This window comes from Tympanuchus pallidicinctus, unplaced genomic scaffold (assembly GCF_026119805.1).
Source record: "Tympanuchus pallidicinctus isolate F22 unplaced genomic scaffold, pur_lepc_1.0 scaffold2, whole genome shotgun sequence".
Taxonomy (NCBI): Eukaryota; Metazoa; Chordata; class Aves; order Galliformes; family Phasianidae; genus Tympanuchus; species Tympanuchus pallidicinctus.
This window is the reverse complement of record NW_026294721.1, coordinates 40,147,930-40,168,303: the sequence shown is the minus strand read 5'-3', so window position 1 is coordinate 40,168,303 and position 20,374 is coordinate 40,147,930. Positions and strand designations below refer to the sequence as shown.

The window sequence follows — 20,374 nt, the reverse complement described above, 5'->3', positions numbered from 1 at the left end:
GAAGAGGTCACTGAAAATGCCTTTTCATTTGAGCAATGCTCTCGATGACATCATGGCTTTGGGTAAGACGTGTAATGCTTACTCTTTCATACTGTAAGCAGCAATCAACAATGTTAGCTGCCTGCTGTTCCCAGAGAAAATGCATGGCTTTGAGTGGGTAATCATGTTAAATGTGCAAGTCTGCTTCAGTATGAGAAACAAGTCTAAGATGTACCATGGAGGGAAACAAGTGCATTTTCCCAAAGTACATCATTCTATTGACTCTGCACTGGGCTGACAATGGAGGCCACCACTGGCAGTGCTGAGGCTTTGGGAAGAGGTCAGTAAAAGGTAATATGTTAGGGAAAAAACAGCTTTGGTGGTAACAGATGTTATAGGGGATGTGAAAAATGTTCTGTGGAGAAGCTAACCAATCTCATTACTACAGCATCTGTTCATGCACATTTTACACTTTGTGTGAAAAAGAGAAGCTGATGCACTTCCATAAATTGGCAGATAAGCTGCAAGTATCCTTCGTGGCTTTGTATTCCCTTGAAAAGCTTTAGGCATCTGGGAAGCAAAATTCTGGCAACTTCCATCTGAGCAGTAAATAAGGGATATACATTGTGATATTCTTACAGGCTTGCTTTTCCAGAAACACTGGGGTTAAGGCTCAAGGCGAGAGCAGACAGTGCATGTCAGCGTGCCCACTGCAGGCAGCCAGCAGATGGCACAGCGTGTCTCCCAGGGCCACTGCACCAACCCGTTTAAATGAAGATTAAACACGGCATTTTGTTCAGTTGGTTGGCTCAGAGGTTGGACAAAGCCATAAATACTCCTTTTCAGTACGGCTGTGTGTATGAGTAATCACAACTGTGATTATTACCGTGGGAGGGAGAACATCACAATGTTGCTCTCATAAATGCTTTTTAGAGATATGTTTTGTGCTGATGTGAAATCCTTGATGGTGGTTAGGTTTTCAAGACCCCTATAAAAACAGATGCATGTGAAACATGGGAAGGACCGTAGGCGATAGTCAGGAAATAAGAAGTGGAGTGAATTGGTGGTTAAAGCACCATTTTTTTGTTCTTTCATCCAGAGTAAGCCTTTGGAAATTGGAACTGAACAACTACAGCAGCAGAGATGGACAGTGCTTTCTGCGTCACCGTGTGAATTTGCTGTTCACACAGGGTAAGGAAAATGCGTTTAACAACTCAAAAGGAAATACATTTGCTACTGCCTTCATTTTGCTTTTACAGCTGTCTTCCATTGTATGCCATCAGCAAGAGTTTGGACGTGATTTTACTCTGGCTCACAGTGGCAGTATGCATCTCAAAATCAAACGTCCTGTTAAGGCAGCGGGCACACAGTGTATGATGTGGGGCAGCGCTGGAAGGCAGTCCCCAGCAGGCAGATGTCTTCGGGGCTCTGTGGGATCAAAAAAAGGGAAAAGTGACACGTTTCATCTTCACCTCAGCTTCCTGAGTGCGGGCTGCTCTAAGGCGCTGACAGTCTCATTCTTTGCTGCTGCTGCCGCTTGCGGCCCCGCGCTGGGACCTCCTGCTGGAGTGAGAGTCCCCGGGCACAGCCCTACGCCCGTGGCTGTATAAGCGGTAAAGGCAACGTCTGGGCTCGGTGTTGTCACCTCTCGTCAGAGGATCGGGAAACGCCTTTCCCAGTGCAGTCCTGACCCCTGGCAGGCCGGGCGCACGCAGAGCGAAGGGCGCCGGCCCGTTGCACAGATAAGTTCCCGCGAGTGGGAGCCCGCCTTCCCGGGCGCCGCTCACGCGCTAAGTCCCGCCTCCCCCTGTCAGGGCTCGGGCCGGCGAGTGCAGCTCCGCACCTCCGGGGCCGCCACCGCCTCCCCGCCCCTCGCACGCGGAAGGCAGGCGGGGCCGCGCGCCGCCTCCTCTCACGCGGCGGGGCTCGCGGCCGAGGGCGGCGGGGGAAGCCCGCGGCGGGGCCGGCTCCGGCACTCCTTCCCGCCCGGGGCGGGGCCGGGGGTTCGGGGCGGCGATGGCGGAGGCGGAGCGGGCGCCTCTCTTGCCGCCGCCGGCGGAAAGTTCCCGGGATGGGGCCGGGGTGGGAGCCGAGTCGCCTCCCGGCATGGAGCGGCGGGCCGAGCCCGGCCCGGAGGAGGCGGCGGTGACAGAGGAGGAGGACGAGGCGCGCCCCGCCTCGCCGCCCTTCTTCCTCCTCTACCCCGGCCATGGAGGCGCGGCCGCGCCGCACGGCGCGTGGAGACCCCCGGCGCCCCGCGGAGGGGCCGCGCTGCCCGTGCTGCTGCTGAGCTACCCGGGGCCCGACGGCGCCGCGGCCCGTGAGTAGCGGCGGGGCCGTGTGGGGAGGTGCCGCGGAGGGGCCTTTGTGAGGCTGGGGCGGGGTGCCGGGGCTGCCCCGCGGTCTGCGGGCGTGAATTAGCAGTCCTCGGGCTTAGTACCTCGGGCTCCTGCGACGGAGCGTCCTTCCCCAAACTCGCCCGGCCCCCGAGGCTGCGGTCGTGGCCTCGCCGCTCCCTCGTGCGGGCGGCTCAGCGCCGGGACGGGGGGTGCTGGCGGGCGGGTAACGCCGGTCCTTCGGCTCGGCGCCGCCGGCGCTGCGGGAGCCGCAGGTTTCTGTCCCTCTCCCGAGAAGCGTCGTGTGGCCCTTCGAGACCTTGCAGCCCGTTTGTTTTGGAGAGCGTATCTTTGGCTGTGCTGTTCTCTTTTTGAAGCTAATGCACTTTATTTAGCTATTACTCAGCAAAGCTATGACTGCTGAGACCAAAAGTCGATTTTTGTAACAGGGAGCAGCTGAAATGATTTCCCTTTGTTTTTAGTTACAGGAAGAGCCCCTGCTGCCAGCTGCTGCCTGCCCACCCTGCTCGGCTGTCATTCAGGCCGCTAACTTCCTGTCAAAACCTTCCTTTTTACACACTGGTGCTTCCTAATCAGGAAACCTTTCTTTGTTGTAGTTGTGTGATATGTGTGTGAGGAGGGATTGAGCTATTTGAGCTGAAGAGAATCTCTCGTGCTCTTAAAAAATGTATTTCAGCTGCCCAGGGAGGTTGTGAATGCCCCATCCCTGGAGGTGTTCAAGGCCAGGTTGGATGCAGCCCTGGGCAGCCTGGTCTAGAATTGAATGTGGAGATTGGTGGCCCTGCCTGTGGCGGATTGGAGATTCGTGATCCTTGAGGTCCTTTCCAACCCTGGCCATTCTGTGATTCTGTGTTTAGTCTTTATTATGGTACTTGATGCAGTTCAAAAACACTGAATTCTTCTGATTCCTTTGTGGAGGGTCTGTGCAGATGTGTGGAGCTGAGGCACTGAGGTGAGCTTGTTTGCTCAAGATCTCCAGGAGTTAGTGTACAACCTCGCCACTGAGCAGTGCGTCGTCCTTTGTGTTGGTGTTACAGCGCTGGCTGCCTGCATAAGCTTTGGGAAAAGCCCTAGGAAAGATGTATAGAAACTCCCTTGCACTTTTCTGTCTCAGAAGTAATAGCTGCCTGCACCATATCAGATGTTGAAGCCCACTCAGTCATAGCTGTGTCTGAACGGAACAGGAACCACAATTTATTTGCCTGGTGTCATGGACTGTGCTCTGTTTCTTCTGGCACATGTTTTGTCTGCAAGCCAACTTTCTCATTGTGCCTGTTGTTATGTTTTGCTTCTCGTGTCTCTGGAAGAGTGGGCTCTGCTCCTAAGTTCTGCCTATCCACTTGCTGCTTCAGGACTGATGTTAAAGCAGTGGTAGAGCTTGGCTCTGGAGGAGAAAGGAGTTTGTTTTAGTGCTGACTTTGCTTTTGGCTACCTGTAGAGTATGTGGCCTTGCAGATGGTGTCACTCTCAGCACCTTCTCTGAATGGTAGTTCCTCTGTGTAGCTGTGAGATGTGGTGTCAGTAACAGTGGTCTGTGCTATCAGGATTGCTCTGCCTGTGTTGCTGGGGAAGGCCATGACTGGCCTGCAGACCCTGTGCCACAGGCTCTCCTCCAGTGTCATGAATGCACATTGCCATAGCACGTGACTCTCAGTGTTGACTTCTTTTGCTCTTTGTTCTGCAACCAAAGTAGTCAATCATGTCTGCTTCCCTTGATTCTTCAGTGCTCCGGTTATTTTTGGAGTTAAGATAAGCTGAGGAGTGAGAAGAAGGCTATTTTTGCATCTTGTGCCTGGATTAAAGATGTGACGTACTCTGTGAAGACTAATTCCTCTCCACTTAGCTGTAAACTGAAAAGATTTAAGTGAAAGGTGTTTCCTGCTTAGATCATGAGTTCTTCTCTTCGGTGTCATTTCCATAAGTTGCAATAAGAATAATGTCTTTGTATTGATATTTGCCTCTTAAAGCGGGATAGTGACTAACGCAGTGGGGAGGCAATATTGCAGAATATTTTGAAGGTTTATTTGAAGTAGTGTTTATTTGAAGTAGGTTGCAGAAGCTTTTGATGCCAGCAGCACCTGCTTTCTTGATACAGATGGTTCCAATCAGAGAGAGAATAAGAGGAAGACTTATGCTGAGCTGTAGTAAATACTCAGAATACTTCTTAAATGCTGTAAAAGCCACTTGATTATGCTGCCTTCCTTGCTCCCACTCAAAGCCTGCCCAGAGGTATTTGATTTCTTAAATCTCTGTACTTCACAGTAATAAGAGAACAAAGTTTGTCACTTGTTCAGGAAACAGATTCTGATCCCAATTTCCAGTGGTCACAGCTGGCACAGCCACTGAAAGGAAGGTGGGGCAGCTGGTGGTGTGTTGGTGCAGGCTGAAGTCAAAGGGGAGGAGAGAGAGGTTGCATGAGAGCAGAAGTTGTGTTCTTGGATCTGCCAGCAAAAGTTTTGCATATCAAGGAAGAAAATAGAAAGACCAGAATTGTTTCACATAAAAGTGTGGGAGCTGCCTTACTGGACTGGAATGACAAGCTGTCTGATCTTATGCATCAGTCACAAACAGGCTACCTGCTTTACAAAAACATGCACAAACTTGCGTATGATTCATGCTTATCTTATGCTGTGGTATAAAAGCTGGTGTTTCATCATAATTTTTTAATCTTGTGTGCATGGAATTATCTGCTCTTGTACTCTCTCTCAAGATGATGAGCAGCTGCTCAGAGCCCTGTGGTACGTCTGAGCTGCTGCCGTCAGGTAGTTTCCTTTTGACAGTGCTTCCAATTTGTGTAGTGTTGATAGCTTTTTTTCTTTTTTTCCTTTTTTTTTAAATATGGTTCAGTGGTCTCCTGTGATTTTAAATAACCAGAAGTCATGCAGTCATCTGAAGCAGTAATCTCATCTGCCAACGCTGCCGTTTTGCTGTCTGGCTGTTGTGCAGCCCCTGTGCAGCCGTACGGGGGGGGAAGTTCTCTGCTAAGGAACGAAGGTCGGGGTGGTGGCAGGTTGGTTGTGCTGGCACTAGAAGCAGAAGGGCTCAAAGGTGCCCTCAGGAGTCCGAAAGATGGTTTAGGGGATTGGTTTGTCATTGTTTAGACCTTTTTTCATTTTAAAAGCTGAATAAATTGGAAATACTCTCCAGTACAACTGAGATTTGAAACGCTGCTGGATGGTGGAATGGTTTGCTTTCAAACTGTGAAGTGCTAAAATTCAAACATATTTGCCAACTGCTGTGTTTTGTAATCTGGCCAGAGCCTCTATCCTGCTTTGCCAAAGTGTGGTTAGTACTAGATTTTTCTAGGACTGCTCCAAGCATCTGACTTCTTTAAGGTTCAGAAAGAGATCCTTCATTGACTGACCTCCTCTTCCCTTATAACCTGCACTTGACCATTCATTGAACCCAAACCCTCCTACAGCTCCAGCGCTTGGCATCAAGTTGCGAGGAATTCTTTTTCAAAGGCTTTATGAAAGCTACAAGTACATGTTACTGTTGTTTTATAATATTCTTTGTTGCTTTATAACTTTGAGACCCAGGGTAGGGGCAGAGGTTTCATGTCCTGATTGGGGGGGGGGGGGGGGGGGAGGAGGGAAGGGGGAAGACTCTCAGATCAATAGATCACACAGAATAGTTCTTGTGTTGTGGGGTTTTGTTGTTTTGTTTTAGTAAAATCAGTTACAATCAATCAGGTTTTCAGCATCTGCAGAGGTGTTTTGGTGTTGTGCTTCAAGGAAATATAACTTTTATTGAGGTGAGGTAGCTGTTTCTTCTAGTCTAGCAATTGTTCAGTGTGACAGGTGATATATTCTGTCTGTGTTGTGTGAGGCGTGCTCATGAAACAAAATATTTCAGAAGCAATATTTTGATTTACTTTCATAAAATCATGAAGGCTGGGAAAGACCTGTAAGATCATCCGGTCCAACTAATCCCATCCCACTAATGCCCACTGACCACAGCCCTCAGGGCCACATCTCCATGGTTCCTGAACACCCCCAGGGACAGTGACTGCACCTCCTCCCTGGGCAGCCTGTGCCACTGCATTGCTTTAGTTTTCCTTAATTAAAAATCCCTGTGCAGTATTTAGAGCAGGAACGTTGCATAAGGAAAGCCTGAAAACACACCTGGGCTGAAAAGGGCGGAGTGGCTGCTTTTATCTCTTCATGGTCAGAAGAAGCAGATGGCATACAAGGAAACCAGTAAAATAATACCTAAAGAAACTTCTGCTGTGATCATTCTGTGTGGGTCATTTGTCAGTGCTGAAGCCAGTGGAAGACCATTGTTTTGAAGTGGGAGCTGCAGGGTTGCATCCAGTGTTATTTGTAGTTACAATTGACAGTTACATACATCAGTTTACAAAATAGCTCGTGGTAATTTGTTGACTCCTAAGAGTTTATTCTGATGATTTGCTGTTTGTTTGGACTGCTTCAGAAAGCAAGAGCAAAGGGCACAGCGTTCTGTAGCTGTGCAAGACAACTTTCACTGGTTTTTGGACTAGTGAGATGAGAGTGCTGAAACTGGAGCTTGTTGAAAGGACATACAAGTATAAGTATGATATGAGCTAGTGTGTCAGCATGTGATATCCAGCCCATTGCTTCTTAGAGGGAACAGTAGTAACTGTTGTTATCTGTCATGTAATTCTTCTTTCCATCACTGTAATAACATGCTGCATGGCTTTTTCTTTTAGTGTAGTGGGGAGAAAGAGGTGCTGAGTGAGAGTGCCGTGTGCCAAGCAGGAAGTTTTCACTGGAAGTAGCAGCTTTCTCTTGCTTGGTGGAAATAACAGGGAACTTTGTGTTGCTTTTTTTTTTTTTCCCCAGTTTCATTATGAATTTTTGACATACTGAGCGCTTTCTTTAACAAAAAAAAAAAAAAAAAGCTTTGTGAGTTGGCATTTGGATTTCTGCATCGAGGGATTGTTTTTTGTTTCATCTTTACTAGAAATGGATATATGTTTTTTTCTGGCATTTCTTTAGGGAAAAGTATACAATCTGTAATTGAGGTCCTGTGAGCAATCATCCCATTGATGTGCTTTGTTGGTGAACAGTCAGCTTCTGCTCACTTCTTTGGGTGGGTGCTGGGGACGAGCCTCCATTTCGATGGATGCTGCCCACCTACTCTCTGCCATGTACTGGAGCCATACAAGAATAGAACCATCCCATAATTCCCGGGGGCGGAAATCCTGCATCGTGTTGCTGGCTGAATAGTGACTGAGGATAAGAAGGCTCTCAGTGGGCTGGCATGGAGCAGCGCTGCCTTCTGTGCCCCAGAGATGGGATGTGTGGGCTGAGGCATGGAGGAGGTTCATCCGGGTGCATGGGGCAGCCGTTTGGCTCTTGAGACACTGAGAGCCCGTTTCTGTGCCTGCTGGGAGGTGATGCTTCGTCCTGAACTTCACCTGAGCAATACCTGCTTTCAGCTGATGCTTTTGAAGTTCTAAGATTGTTGTGTACCTCTGTATGTTTGTGTTGTTCCTCGTTGTTCTCCGGTTGTGCGTGTGCCCTTCTCAAACATCTTAATCCTACCTTATTGAAGTGCTTAGCTGTAGAGCTCTTTTTTTTTTCTCGTCGTTTCCCGAGCCGATAAATCCGTCCTAAAATTTCTCTATGCATGGGAAATCTGAGCTCAAAGGTACCACATGAGGGGGTTGCACAACAAAAATAGAATGGAACTGCGCACCTGCTGTGAAAACAAAGGTACTTACTTCACTCGTGCAGCGGCATCCAGCGCATGAGAGGAATACAGATGTCTCTTTGTATTCCTTGCACTGCTCTTTGTAGTACAGGGGCGGCTGATGAGAAATCCGTGCTGTGCTGCTCAGAAATTGCCCAGCAGAGCCTGATGAGAAGCTGCTGGGGATGATGAGACCTAATTGCCGTCCCTGCATCAGCAGCGCCTATGAAGCATCCTGGGAATTGCTCGCCCCACGCTCAGAGCAGCTGGTCACATGAGCTTGAATTTTCAGTTCAGTTCATTAGTCAGCCATTTTGGTCAACACCCTGCTTACTGCGCACAACCAATCCTAGCAGCACTCGCTGCCCTGCCTGAGCTGGCAAGAAAGGCACCAGCAGCTTCATTTCAGCTAACCTGGAGATCTTTTTCTACGTTCTTCCTTTGTTTTTGCTTGGGTAGCCATCAGAGGAAGCCCTTTTTTTTCTTCCTCCTGCATTTTTTTTTCTTTTAATATTTTTTTTAATCTTTTTTTTTTTTCCATCTTTGATGCAGAAGCCAGGTTTCCTGTGGTTGCTTAGGATCAATAGCCTTTAGCGTTATCTGAAGACAACGACAGCTGACGAAGAGGAGGGAGGAACAGACGAGCGTGAAGGAGCAGCATTTTTACCTTGCTTTATATATGAAAAGGCCAAAGCAGTCTGTGCGATCCTGAGCATATCTGACCTATAATAGCAAGGTATTTCTTGTTTTCTTCTTCCGAAAGCCCTTCTTCTTAGTTCTTTTTTCCCTGTTGTTGTCGTACCAGCTGAGTCATCATGTCTGCTCTGACGCCTCAAAGCGACATGCCAACCCCCACCACCGACAAGATCACTCAGGCTGCCATGGAGACCATCTATCTTTGCAAATTCCGAGTGTCCATGGACGGAGAATGGCTCTGCTTGCGCGAGCTGGATGACATCTCGCTGACCCCCGACCCAGAGCCTACCCATGAAGGTACGGTCCAGTTTGCTGCCTCGGGATCCCTGCAGCCGTCGCATTGTTACCGCTGCTGCAAGAGTTGGGAGGGGGTGTCTCCAGGATGAGATGCTCTTGTCCAGCCTGCAGTACCTGGAAATGGTGTGATGTACCAGAAAGCCAACTCAGTGCTTCTCACTGCTCTTGTTTTTTGTAATCCGCCCTTTTAACAGAGACGGATCTGTGCTTTTTTATTTTTATTATTTTTTTTTTAAATGTATCAGGAAAGATTGGGTTTGTGTCTCAGGAAGGAATGTGCTGTGATGTGTATTCCACAAAGCATACTGGTAGCATGCTGACTTCTGTCTGCATACGGTCAGTGGGTAATTTTTGGAAAGCCCCAGGTGATTACACAGCTGTGCTTATTGTCAAGTGATAATGCTACCATGAGTCTTGCCCCTTGCTTCTGTTGAGCATGCTGCTGTTTATTATAGCTCAGGAGCCTGGAATGTGGAGGTATAAGACATCTTGCTTTTTATTGAGAATAGCTTTGTAATCTGGGCTGATGGTGAAAGCAATTTAATACCGGGTCACGTGAAGTGAGAACTGAAAGCTTTGTGAGACAGAAATGGAGAAGACAGCCACACACTGCATCTCCTCCTTGCCCTTGGTAGGGCAGAGTTTCTGCAGAAATTGATTGTAAGATGGTCTTGTGCTTTCAGAGTTACTTAGCATCAATACTGCTGGGTTCTGAGTGACACTTGGGGGACGCTGAGCATCTTTCAGTCCTGCAGTGAGGGAATTCCATCTTTGCACTCTAGGCTGCTTTCTTTTAATAGTTAAGTATGATTCCACCACCAAGCCTTGCTTGGCCCATTTGATGGGGTTTGTCAAATCAGTAACATCTTTCTCTACTGTTGTCTTGTGGATTCAGCAGTTTAAATTGTTCTGTGAATTTGGGCTTTAAACTTAACTGAGCAGCGGCAGCTGTTGGGTTTGGATTTGCTTGCCAAATGGGGGATTAGAGAGGGATTTCAAAAGCAGAGGCTGACATTCCCTCTGAAGCACATCCCAGCATTTCGGTGAGGTGCTGTGGGCTCAGGGTGCAGCAATACAACTGACTTGCAGTTTCCACGTTCTTGTATGTGGCATGGACTTAGGCAGTCTTCTGTGGTATTAGACTTCATTTTGTTTTGTTTTAACAGAGTCTTCTAGTTTTGATAGATTGATCTTTGTTCTCTCTGTCTCCTTCTTCCTCCATCTTTCTGATAAACACTAGCCTCCCTTATGATTTGTCACTCTGGGGTTAGTAAATGACCTGAGCAGTCTAGGGCACTCTGGAAAACCTCTCTGTCACACTGCAGAAGTCTGTTAGTTAGGTCCTTGTTCCATGTGAGTCTCTTTCTCTCTCCTTTCCTCCTTACTTTAGTCAAGCTCAAGGCAGGATAGGCTTAGATGATTCCACCTACCCCTGTGCACAGCCTTAAGCTTTTCTGGATTACCTTTCCCAAATATATTGAAAATGTGTCTCTATAGCATACAAAGTGCACTCTTGTAGGCAATGAAAGCACTAATATTGGACTAAAGCTTCCCAAAGTACAAAAATAATTGTTTTAAATGCTCTTATTATAGGCAGTCTCTTGCAGGTACCAGAAGGGTTTGGTTGGAAAACAATATTTGCTTATTTCACTGCAATATTGATTCTAATGTCAAAAAAGAATAAAAAGAGAGATGTATGAAAATGACGTTTATGGAGATATTTAAGCATTTATAATGTAATGTTGCTTGTTGGAAGGGAGAAAGACTTGATCCAAATTATGTTATTAACAGAGACGATAAGAAGTGTTCATAATGGGAAAGCTGACACAGCTTTATCCCTAGCATTGGAGCTGCTGTTACTGCATCAGCACTGCTCCTGTGTCCTCTGTGCGCTGGGATGAGGGGACAGGAAGACAGCTTGCAGATGTTGGGTGCTCCTCTGAGAGGGAAAGCAGGGAGTCAGGGCTTGTTCTGTAGCTTCCCTGTAATTCTGATGTAGGAAGGTAGGAACTGAAGTAGAAAAAAAAAAAAAGCCTAGGAGTTCTGCCAAATGCGTAACGAGAAATTGTATATTTTTTCTTACAAATCAAGACATAAAATCGGGATGTAGTTCAGTCACGTATCTGAAAGATGGATTTTACCCCTGTTGCTGTCCTTCAGCTCTTGCTGCTTCCCAGAAGGTTTTGCCTTTGGGCTCTCTCCACTGATTTGCTGTGCCCCCTTGCCATCCTGCTTTCCTCCTCCTCCTCCTCCTCGCTGTCTGTACTCCTGCTGGGCTGCTCTCATGTGACATGTGGTGATGACTCAGTCAGTGAATGAGGTGGGAGACCTGGGGACTGTGGCTTCTCCTCCTGGCTTCCCAGTTTTTTTAGCTGTACATCTTGCAGGCCTGACACCTTCCTGCTTTGCTTCACGTGGTCGGCTGCAGTGTGATGCTCTGCTTCTTGTTTTTAAAGATGCTCTTTTGTTGTTGTGGTTCTACCACAGTCAGTGCAAAACAAGTGAAGTAACTGAAAAAACTGGATTGCTGCTAAACAAAAAGCTGCAGTAATTTGTTTATTTTTCTTTCTAGTGAAAGCAGATTGTAAACAGGGATTAGTTTTATTGCTGTTGCTTTTCTTTTTTTTTCTTATTGACAGTTCAAGCAGGTTACTTAGGAAACGTGGTTTAAATCTGAAAGAGGAAGTTAAAGGAAGTGATTCTTGCTTAGCCTGGTTTTATATCCCTCATCAAAACCCCATGTTTTAGTTCCAGTGAGAAAGAGGCTTCAGATGATATCTCAGCAGTGCCAGCTCACGGCAATGCAATGCCTTGGGGAGCTGGAGGCCAGTGCTGTACTCTCTGCTTTTGCTCCAATGGCTCCCCAAGCAGAGGCAGCTGGTGCTTGCTGTTCTCAGGGCTGACCTTGTTGCTCTTAAACAACAGTTCTGAATTAGGAACTCTGAAGTGTACTGTGCTGTGCAGGCATCACAAGGTGGCGAAATGCGGCACAATTGGCTTTTGTACTCTTGTTTGTTTGTAACAGATGTAGTGGTTGTTGAGGCACCCTTAGAGACTGGGCTGGGAAAAAGTGCCTGCACAGACAAGATTGAACACTGATGGGAACTTTTAGGGAAGGTGCCAAATGGACCTGTACAGTTCTTACTGTTTGGTAGATTTCTATTTTGAATAAGCATTCTTCATGAGGAGCTTCATGCTAGAGCAATGAAATCTTAATCCTCACCAGATCAACTTCTAGTTGAGAGCAGAAAGAATGTGATAGCTGTGCGATCTGAAATTGTGTGCTATCAAGCCTTGCAGTATCACTTAAACAGAACCGTAAAACCGACATCTGCTTGCAGCTACTTTTTCATCCTTCTTGCATGTTTCAAAATGGTTTAAAGCAGCAGCAAGATCTCATTAGTTATGTTTTTGTTTTGCAAATAAGTAGCTTCTTAGTGCTAAAGTTTGCATGCTGTGGGCTGTGAGAATCGCCTTATTTCAGACTGGGGAGCTGCAGTACTCTTTAGTTTGGTCCAAATTGTGTGACACTCGCAGCCCAGCCTGGTACGAGCCCTCAAGTGTGGGGACTGAGGTCCTGCTATAAAACTGCACAGAGCAAAATACACCTAGGAGGAAACTCTGGCAACTGTTTTGTTGTACCTTTTTTTCCTAGTGGTGTGGAATAGAAGCAGACTGCTGGGAGAGGTGGGAATGGCTTTAGGAGTTGTATCTTTTACATTATAAAACAAATCTCGTGTACGCACCCTGCTGAGGGTAGCAAAGACCTTTTGCACTTTCAAAGAAACCGCATGAGTTTGGTTTTTTTTTATTGTAAGAAAAGTACCTCTTCTGGTGGCAGAAACCCCTAAGCAGGGCAAAAGTTTGAGGAGGCTTAAAGAAGTGCATGGATTGCCAGATACTCCTAGGTCGTATAGCCTCCTTATAGGCATGAGCTAGAGACTTGATTTAATACAACAAATGTAAGGTTGGTTATGTGTAAGGTGTGTGAATTACGGTCTGTTAAGAATCACAGTCTTTTGAATAGTAGTTAGGCCATGTAATCCAGGCAGCACATAGTCTTTATTGCATTGCTTTTCACTGTCATCCTCCTGTAGAACAGGAAGGAGATGTCCTTGCTGCATTTGTGCTGAATCCCATCACAAGCCAGGAGCTGTTGAAGGAATGGCAGGACAGAGGAAACAGGACTCCAAACCAAAGGAAGATTAAGTTTTAAAGCTCTTTATGGCAATCAGTACTATATGCCAGTCCTCAAATGAATTGAAAAATGAATGCCCTGTAAGGTATAAGGACGAGGGTGACGTCAGCTCTAGTTCCGTTTTGATTTAAAGTTTAAACCTTTTGTAATTCTTTTCCATGTTATAATTGGCAAATAGCATTCTAGAATTGTTTGCTTTTCTAAGCTTGCTCAGCCTAAATAAAGTGCAATGAGCTTGGGAAATATGGAGAAAGCTTCTTTCCCTGAGAAATAATTGGAAGCTGCAGAGAAACATTTTGGGTGCCAACCAAGATGCAAAATGAAAAATTGAAGAAAAAAAGTGTTTTCTTTTTCTTTTTCAGTGTGCATGTGTTCAAAATAAAATAGGCAATTTCCCATTGCAGTTGTTCATGAATTTCTGCTTCGAACAAGACTGACTGTGGAGAAACAGTAAATGATCTCAGTTATGTGCATGCAATTGCAAGGTACATTCCTTGTTTGTTGCAGATAACGAACATACGTACAGAAGTACCTGGTTTGTTGCAGATCCTTGACTGTTCTTTGTGTTAGCACAGTGCAACCCTTTACATGTGTTAAAATGCTTCTGGCATGGGATTGAAGTAAAGTTTTAGGCTATGACTTCATACTTCAAATGAGCAGCACTTTGTAAAGTCAGTGATGGCAACACCCTTTAAAAGAAAATCATAACAGTGCTGTTTTTTTTCACTATAAAATATTGAAGTCAGTTGTTGCAATTGGTGATGGAAGCACAAGCTGTTGGTGCTGTAAGGTGAGGTAAAGAAAGCAGTTCAAAGAATCGTTAAGGTTGGAAAAGAGCACTGTGATCATCCAGTCCAACCATCAGCCCAGGCCCACTAACCATGTCCCTCAGCTCTGTATGGCCAGATGCTGGGTAAGATGCAGTGACTGGGAGAACAGTGGCAGTAGGAGCAGTGTGACAGTGCAGGGATTGAGTCGGTGTGTGATGCGTGGCTGGAAGAAATAGATAAAAGCAACTGTTATCTGCAGAGAGCAGACTGCACCAGAGTCAGCAGCATCAGCTGAGAGCAAGCAGAGGCTTTCGGGGGCACTTTGGTACCTGTGCGTATCATGTTCTCTCTTTTGGTCTCCTGCCCTGCAAAGAGAGCTGCGACTTGTGTAATTCTGTGGCCTTGCAGGCACGTGGCAGTGCTGCAGGGTGGGAGAATGTGTTTGGTAAGCAGTTTTGGTAGCCGTTTTTCAACCTTCCAGTTTTGGATATAGCTTGCCCAGGCAGAAACTGCAGGCTGAAATGAATTGACTTCTTGTTTCTAGTGTACGCAGACTATCTGTCTCCATTTTTAGGTAGTAGATTTTATTTATTTTATATTATTTTATTCTGATCTGTGTACAGTGGCCATTTCTGGTGGTTTTGGATCGCATGTTATTTCAGCATGATGCTGAACCCCTCTTTGGGTTGTCCCTTTTGTTGCTGACACTATATGAACTACCTGATTTGCAAATCTCTTGGAAAGAATTACTCATTACCTCTCTCTGTGCATACCTTTACTGACCAGCTTAATTATTCCTTACTAAATGTATTATTTCTCATTCCTAAGGCAATAAATAAGGGGATCGTGCAGTGTAAATAAACACAACAATATGACCATAGCTTTCCTTCCAGTGGTAAAGCTATTAGTTGTCCATACAATGAAAGAATGTTAGTCTTAAAGAAGGAAGGCTAAAAGACATGAATACAGTCTGTTCTATTTCTGAGAAAACTCTTCCCACTTTCCCTTGTGGGATGCTTTGGCCCAGAAAAAAAACAAGCAAGTGTTTAAGGCAGCAGACTAAAAGTTAAAATTGGAGAAATAATCCTATAATTTACATTCTAATGAGCGCATGTGTCAGCATTTCTTCCACTCACATCCATCTAGCCACCAGCATGGATGGTGCTTCTTCCCTTTAGGGCATGATAAGGCATAACTGGCAGTGAAACTGTCCGTACCTTCTGGTTGTACTTAGGGTTGTTGTAGGTTTCCACTTACTGCTCAGAGGACCTTTGAGTGAATCTGAAAAGTGCTGTGGTTTGTTGATGAGGCACAGAGGAGTGTTCTTTCCTTCCAGAGGAAAAAGATCTTGGAGTGCTTTGGGCATTGGTGCTTAAATGAAAGAAGTGTGTTTGTGTACTGAGAGGGAGAAGAGGATCAAGACAGCTCCCCTTGTTGCTTGCCATTTTTCTTTGCAGTTTGGTTAGATTTAGTTCACTGTTGTCTCGATTCCTGAGTATGTTGTTCGGCTGTAATTGACTCATCAGCTCTTCTGTAGGTCTTATTTCCCATGTGTCAGCTGTTCTCACTGCTTTGCTCAGAGCTTTTGTCGGTTGAGGCAGATTACCAGGAGCAGAGGGGGTTTGATAGAAGTGCCCTGAGACAGCCTGAATGCAATATGGCTGTCTTTCGTGCTCTTGGCCTTTAGCTGATGTCTTCCCTACATATCACAACAACTGCTGTGGGCTACCTTAAAAATAACCTCTTTATTGGTAAGCAGAACATAGGGACCCCAAAACAAGCTGCATTTCTGTTTGTAAATCTTCAGCACAGTTAATGCTTTGTGTAAGCGTCTGTACAAAAACTAGTGGATTTAGGTCAGGCTTCTCATAGCAGCCAAAATACTTTGTGTATCAGGCTCTGTTTTCACTTCTCAAAATTGGTGGTGTTTTTTTTTTTTTTTTTTTTTTTTTTCCTTATTGCTTTTCTGACCCATTAGCTTCTCCTTATAGATTAATTAATGACTCTGTATGTCTGTACTCAGCTCTGGTGAGGCCACACCTCAAGCACTGTGTTCAGTTGTGAGCCCTCACTACAAGAAAGACATCGAGGCCCTGGAGCGTGTCCAGAGAAGGGCAGTGAAGCTGTGGGGTTTGGAGCACAAGTCTTATGGGGAGCGGCTGAAGGAGCTGGGGTTGTTCAGTCTGGAGAAGAGGAGGCTCAGGGGAGACCTTATGACTCTGCAGCTGCCTGAAAAGAGGCTGTGATGAGTTGGGGCTTGGACTCTTCTCCTGGGTAACATTGATAGGATGAGAGGAAATGGCCCCCTACATCGAGCCTGGAGTAGTTTAAGTTTGGTATATAGGACAAATTTATCTGGAAGAGTGGTGATGTGCTGGCACAAGGTCATGGTGGAATCACCATCCCTGGAGGTGTTCAAGAGACACAGAGATGCGGCACTGAGGGACGTGGTCAGTGGGCATGGAGAGGATGTGCTGGAGCTGGATTGGATGATCTTAGTAGTCTTTTCCAGCCTTCTTGATTCAGTGGTCCAGTGACTTCAGATGTGAACAGAATGCGTGGACTGGGAGGCAGTGTGTGTTGGGCAATTTGCAGTTCTTTTGTTAGGTTTACTGCAAATCCCAGGAGTTTGCTTGTAGGTGATATCCAGTATAATCTTAAGATGCCCTTCTCTGGACATGCTCCAGGGCCTCGATGACTTTCTTGTAGTGAGGGCCCACAACTGAGCACAGTGCCTGAGGTCTGAGTACAGATATACAGAGTCATTAATTAATCTGTAAGGAGAAGCTAATGGGTCAGAAATGTTAAAGCTGGCAGTGCTCGTTGCACATCATTTCTTAATGAGCATGTTCTGCATAGGCAGTTTTAGGGAAACAGGTTAAGTTGTTGTATAGCTCGGGTCTATGAGTAGTGTTGTATAGTCAATGTGTAGCTGAGCATTTATTAAAGGCCACATGTTCACTTGTTCAGATCTATTTAAAATACCACAGAGATGCTTCTGCTGCATATTTGGGAACTCAAGCAGTTTCCTTCTCTTGAGACACCTGTTACGAAGCACTGTAAAATGAATCTGATGATTTTTTTTATCCCTGCTCTACCCACAGCATGAAAATCCACAGCCTTGGCTTCCCCTGCACGTAGTCAGCTTTTGCATGTAGTGTGTTGTGACACTGCTTAGTAGTGAGGCAGCTTGTCACAGAGTGGTGTTACCTTTGGAATGAAACTTTTCTGTAATGGTGCTGGGGGCTGCCAGAAGGTGTAGGAGCATTGTATTGTGGTGCACAGCTGGCTGGGCTTCGGAGAGGTATGGTGTTAGTTGGCTTCTACTCCCAACCTTGTGCTAGGTTCGTAATTTCAATCTTAATAATAATCAAGAGCTCTTTCTGTTTAATAGCAGTGTAATATATGAGTATACAGCTTCCTTGCTGTAGTGTGAAGCTGGATGTATCAGCTCCAGCCCTTGATGCTACTGGACTGACTCTTGTTTTCCAACCAGTTGAGATCTCTGTCTTGCTGACATTGCACTGGTTAAGAAAATAACTTTAAAATGCATTATTCTTAAAATAATGGATAGGATTTTCATATTAATATATCTGTCATTAAAGTGCTTCAGTTTCTTCAATGCCTTTGCATTTGCTGCAGTGTGATACTCAATTCCCCACTACTGCTCTTCCTGTGAATCTGGTTGGAGTGTGGCAGTTCTTCTATGAAAACTTCATCTGGATCTAAACTTGGTATCCATGTTATCACTGGTGTGTTATCACCATCATACCAAAAGTATTATATTGATCTTAAATGTACTGTGGGGGAGCATGGGAGCCATCAAGTTGAGGTTTTGTGTTTTTTCTTAGGAAGATTTTTTTTTTTTTTTAAATATCCTAGACAAGTGGAGAAAGCTGTACGTAGTAAAAGAAGAGATGAAATAAACATATGCAAAGCCTCAGTTAAATGCATGAGGCAATGAACACAAATTTGCAAGGAGATGCTAATTCAGTCTGTTTCTTTTCCTCTAAATCTTTGCAGATACCATAGTGCTTCAGTGCCAGTGTAAATTGATGAATTTCTCACTAGAAAGAGGATGGGATTATTGCCGGTATGGCAAAAAACAAAAATCAAAAACCAAAAAGCCAAACAAATAAAATTGAATCTGCAGTGGACATTTCATAGAATCATAGAATGGTTTGAATTGTAAGGGACCCTTAATGGCCATCTGGTCCATCTTCCCAGCAGTGAACAGGAGCACCTACAGCTACACAGGTTGCTCAGATCCGCACATTTGTTCGTAAGCTTTACAGGAATTGCTTGCGGAGGGTTTTTGTTTCATTGTTTTCTTAAATAAAAGTAAAAGCCTCAGTCTTTTAGTGTGAAGGAGGAGGTGATCATTCAGCTGTAGCTGGCAGTCACTAGAGGTTTCTTGCTCCTTTCTGTGAAACATTCAGCTCAGACCTGATGTTTGTGGGTTGGGGGTGGAGGGGATTGGACTGCTTGGAATTTGCTGACCTTATTTAGTTTGTGTATTTTTTTTATGGTGATGAGAAATAAAAATCTGTTCTGTGTGAGCATCGCTATCTGTCACAGCTGTCATTGTACGTGGAGGTCTTGGGTGGCTGCTGGATGTGGAGTTGAGCAAAGATGGAGGCCTAGAGGAGCAGAGGTGATAAATGCTCGGCTTACATGGTGCCTATGTGGTACACTTAGAGAGGGGTTTGAAACTGCAAAATCACCAGTGAGAAAGATGTGAAAGGTCTACTGATACCTGGCAATTGGCCTTTACACGTTGCCAAGTTAATTGTTACATATATATAGATACATCTGTTCAGAGATTTTCTTTGCTATTTATGCTTGAGATTAAGGAATAAAGCCCTCAATATTTGATAAGAGAGCATTCACCAATGAATTTGATCTCAGTAGTCAGGTAGAGATTATGGGATGATCAGAATCTAATTTTGATCTTTACATCTGGTGGAAAGTGCTATTAAATAAATGATCACATGTGCACCTAGATTTTGACCGATTTAATGTTAGAAATGTTAGAAGTATAGCTAGAAAATATTAGCTTTATGGACTTGTCTATACAGATGTGTGACACAGGGTTTGCACAGATAAGGAATTATTGAATCACACAAGTATATGCAAAGGCAAAAGGCAAAGTAACCCATGGGCCATATAATCTGTGGCATTCCAAAGGTGTTCAGTGGGGTATGGAAAAGTGCAAGAGAAATGTCCATTCACCACTGCATTGAGCTACAAAAAGCTTCCTGAGACTGCAGGAGGCTTTAACACCTGTAATAAGGGACCAGAAGTGAAGCCATTGGCAGGGGGAGCATCACCAGTGCTTTGCGATTACAATAGCAGGGAGTTTCTCAAGCAGAACTCCCAGCTGTGTGTAGAATTCAGGGGTCAGGAGGTCTGATTGCACTCATCCTCCCCCTCTTTGCCCTTAGCAAGAGAAGGAGAAATCCCTGCTGAAGGAAAAGCAGTTTATCAGTTTTGTGGGTAAATTGCCAGGACACAGCGGAGGGTTGTCTTCTACTGTTCTCATTACTGCAGTAATGCTTATTCATAGGGGCAGAAGGGAATTATTGAACCATGAAGAAAACTGGTGCAAAACTGATTTCTGAAAATCATCTTTCTGAATAAAACAGTTTCTGAGGATAAGATGATGGTTGGTCAATAGTATTGCAGCATAAGAGGCTTTTGGGGATCAGCTGAATTACTGCTCACAGTGGTATTTTGGTGTTTTTCTTTAACTGTAGTGATGGTGAATGCACTGCTTGTTTGCTAGCACCGAGTCCCGTGGCAGAAGGAGGCTTAGCGATAGGTTTTCTGTGGGAGGGAGGAGGTCCTAACAGGATGTGTACTTTGCTCAGGACTTTGGCATGGTTGGTGTGTGAAGGGGAATAGAGCCTTTCGTGTGGTTTGGACGTTCACCAGTTTTCAGATTAGCGCTCAGGAGAGCAGGCATGTAAGTAAGGAGCTGAAGATAGGCAGGATTCGGATGTCTGGGGCTTTGTCTGTCTTTGTGGGTTCAAAAGTAAGGAATTAGTGGGAGTGCTGAAACAAGTTCTCCCTGTCCTGCCTGATCCTCTCCCAGGATACCTGCCTCCTCCCCGTGCCTGCCAGCCACCTGCAGGCTCCCAGCAAGGAGAAAGGGGGGTTTTTCTGATCAAGGCTGCAATGAATCGAAGTTGCAATGACAACACGAAACCGGTGACCCGAGACTGGGCTGAGCTGGATCACCTCTGCACCGTTTTTCATTTGTTGTAACAGAGTTAAGAGTTCCACTAAAGCCTATTTAAAAAATTCTCAGTGTTGTTTTCCTGAAATGTGCAGAGCTTGCCATGCTTGCTTTTCTGCGTAGTTGTATTTCTCTCTTATCTTGGGGGTTCTTTTGGGAGCTGGGT

The 20,374-nt window shown here is 45.5% G+C and overlaps 1 protein-coding gene across 12 annotated transcripts in view; it reads left to right on the top strand.

Annotated features, from left to right (window-relative positions):
- RUFY3 (RUN and FYVE domain containing 3) overlaps positions 1-20,374 on the top strand; it is a 55,940-nt gene that overhangs the window by 680 nt on the left and 34,886 nt on the right. For 5 of the 12 annotated variants that reach the window (XM_052683221.1, XM_052683229.1, XM_052683230.1 and 2 more), the window contains exon 1: positions 1,981-2,299. In XM_052683221.1, the coding sequence (XP_052539181.1) occupies positions 1,996-2,299 (304 nt within the window). In that variant the 5' untranslated portion in view covers positions 1,981-1,995. Of the gene's footprint in view, positions 1-1,078; positions 1,171-1,980; positions 2,300-8,251; positions 9,003-19,818; positions 19,936-20,374 lie in introns of those variants that run through there. The other 7 variants (XM_052683222.1, XM_052683225.1, XM_052683233.1 and 4 more) reach the window with 7 other exon arrangements.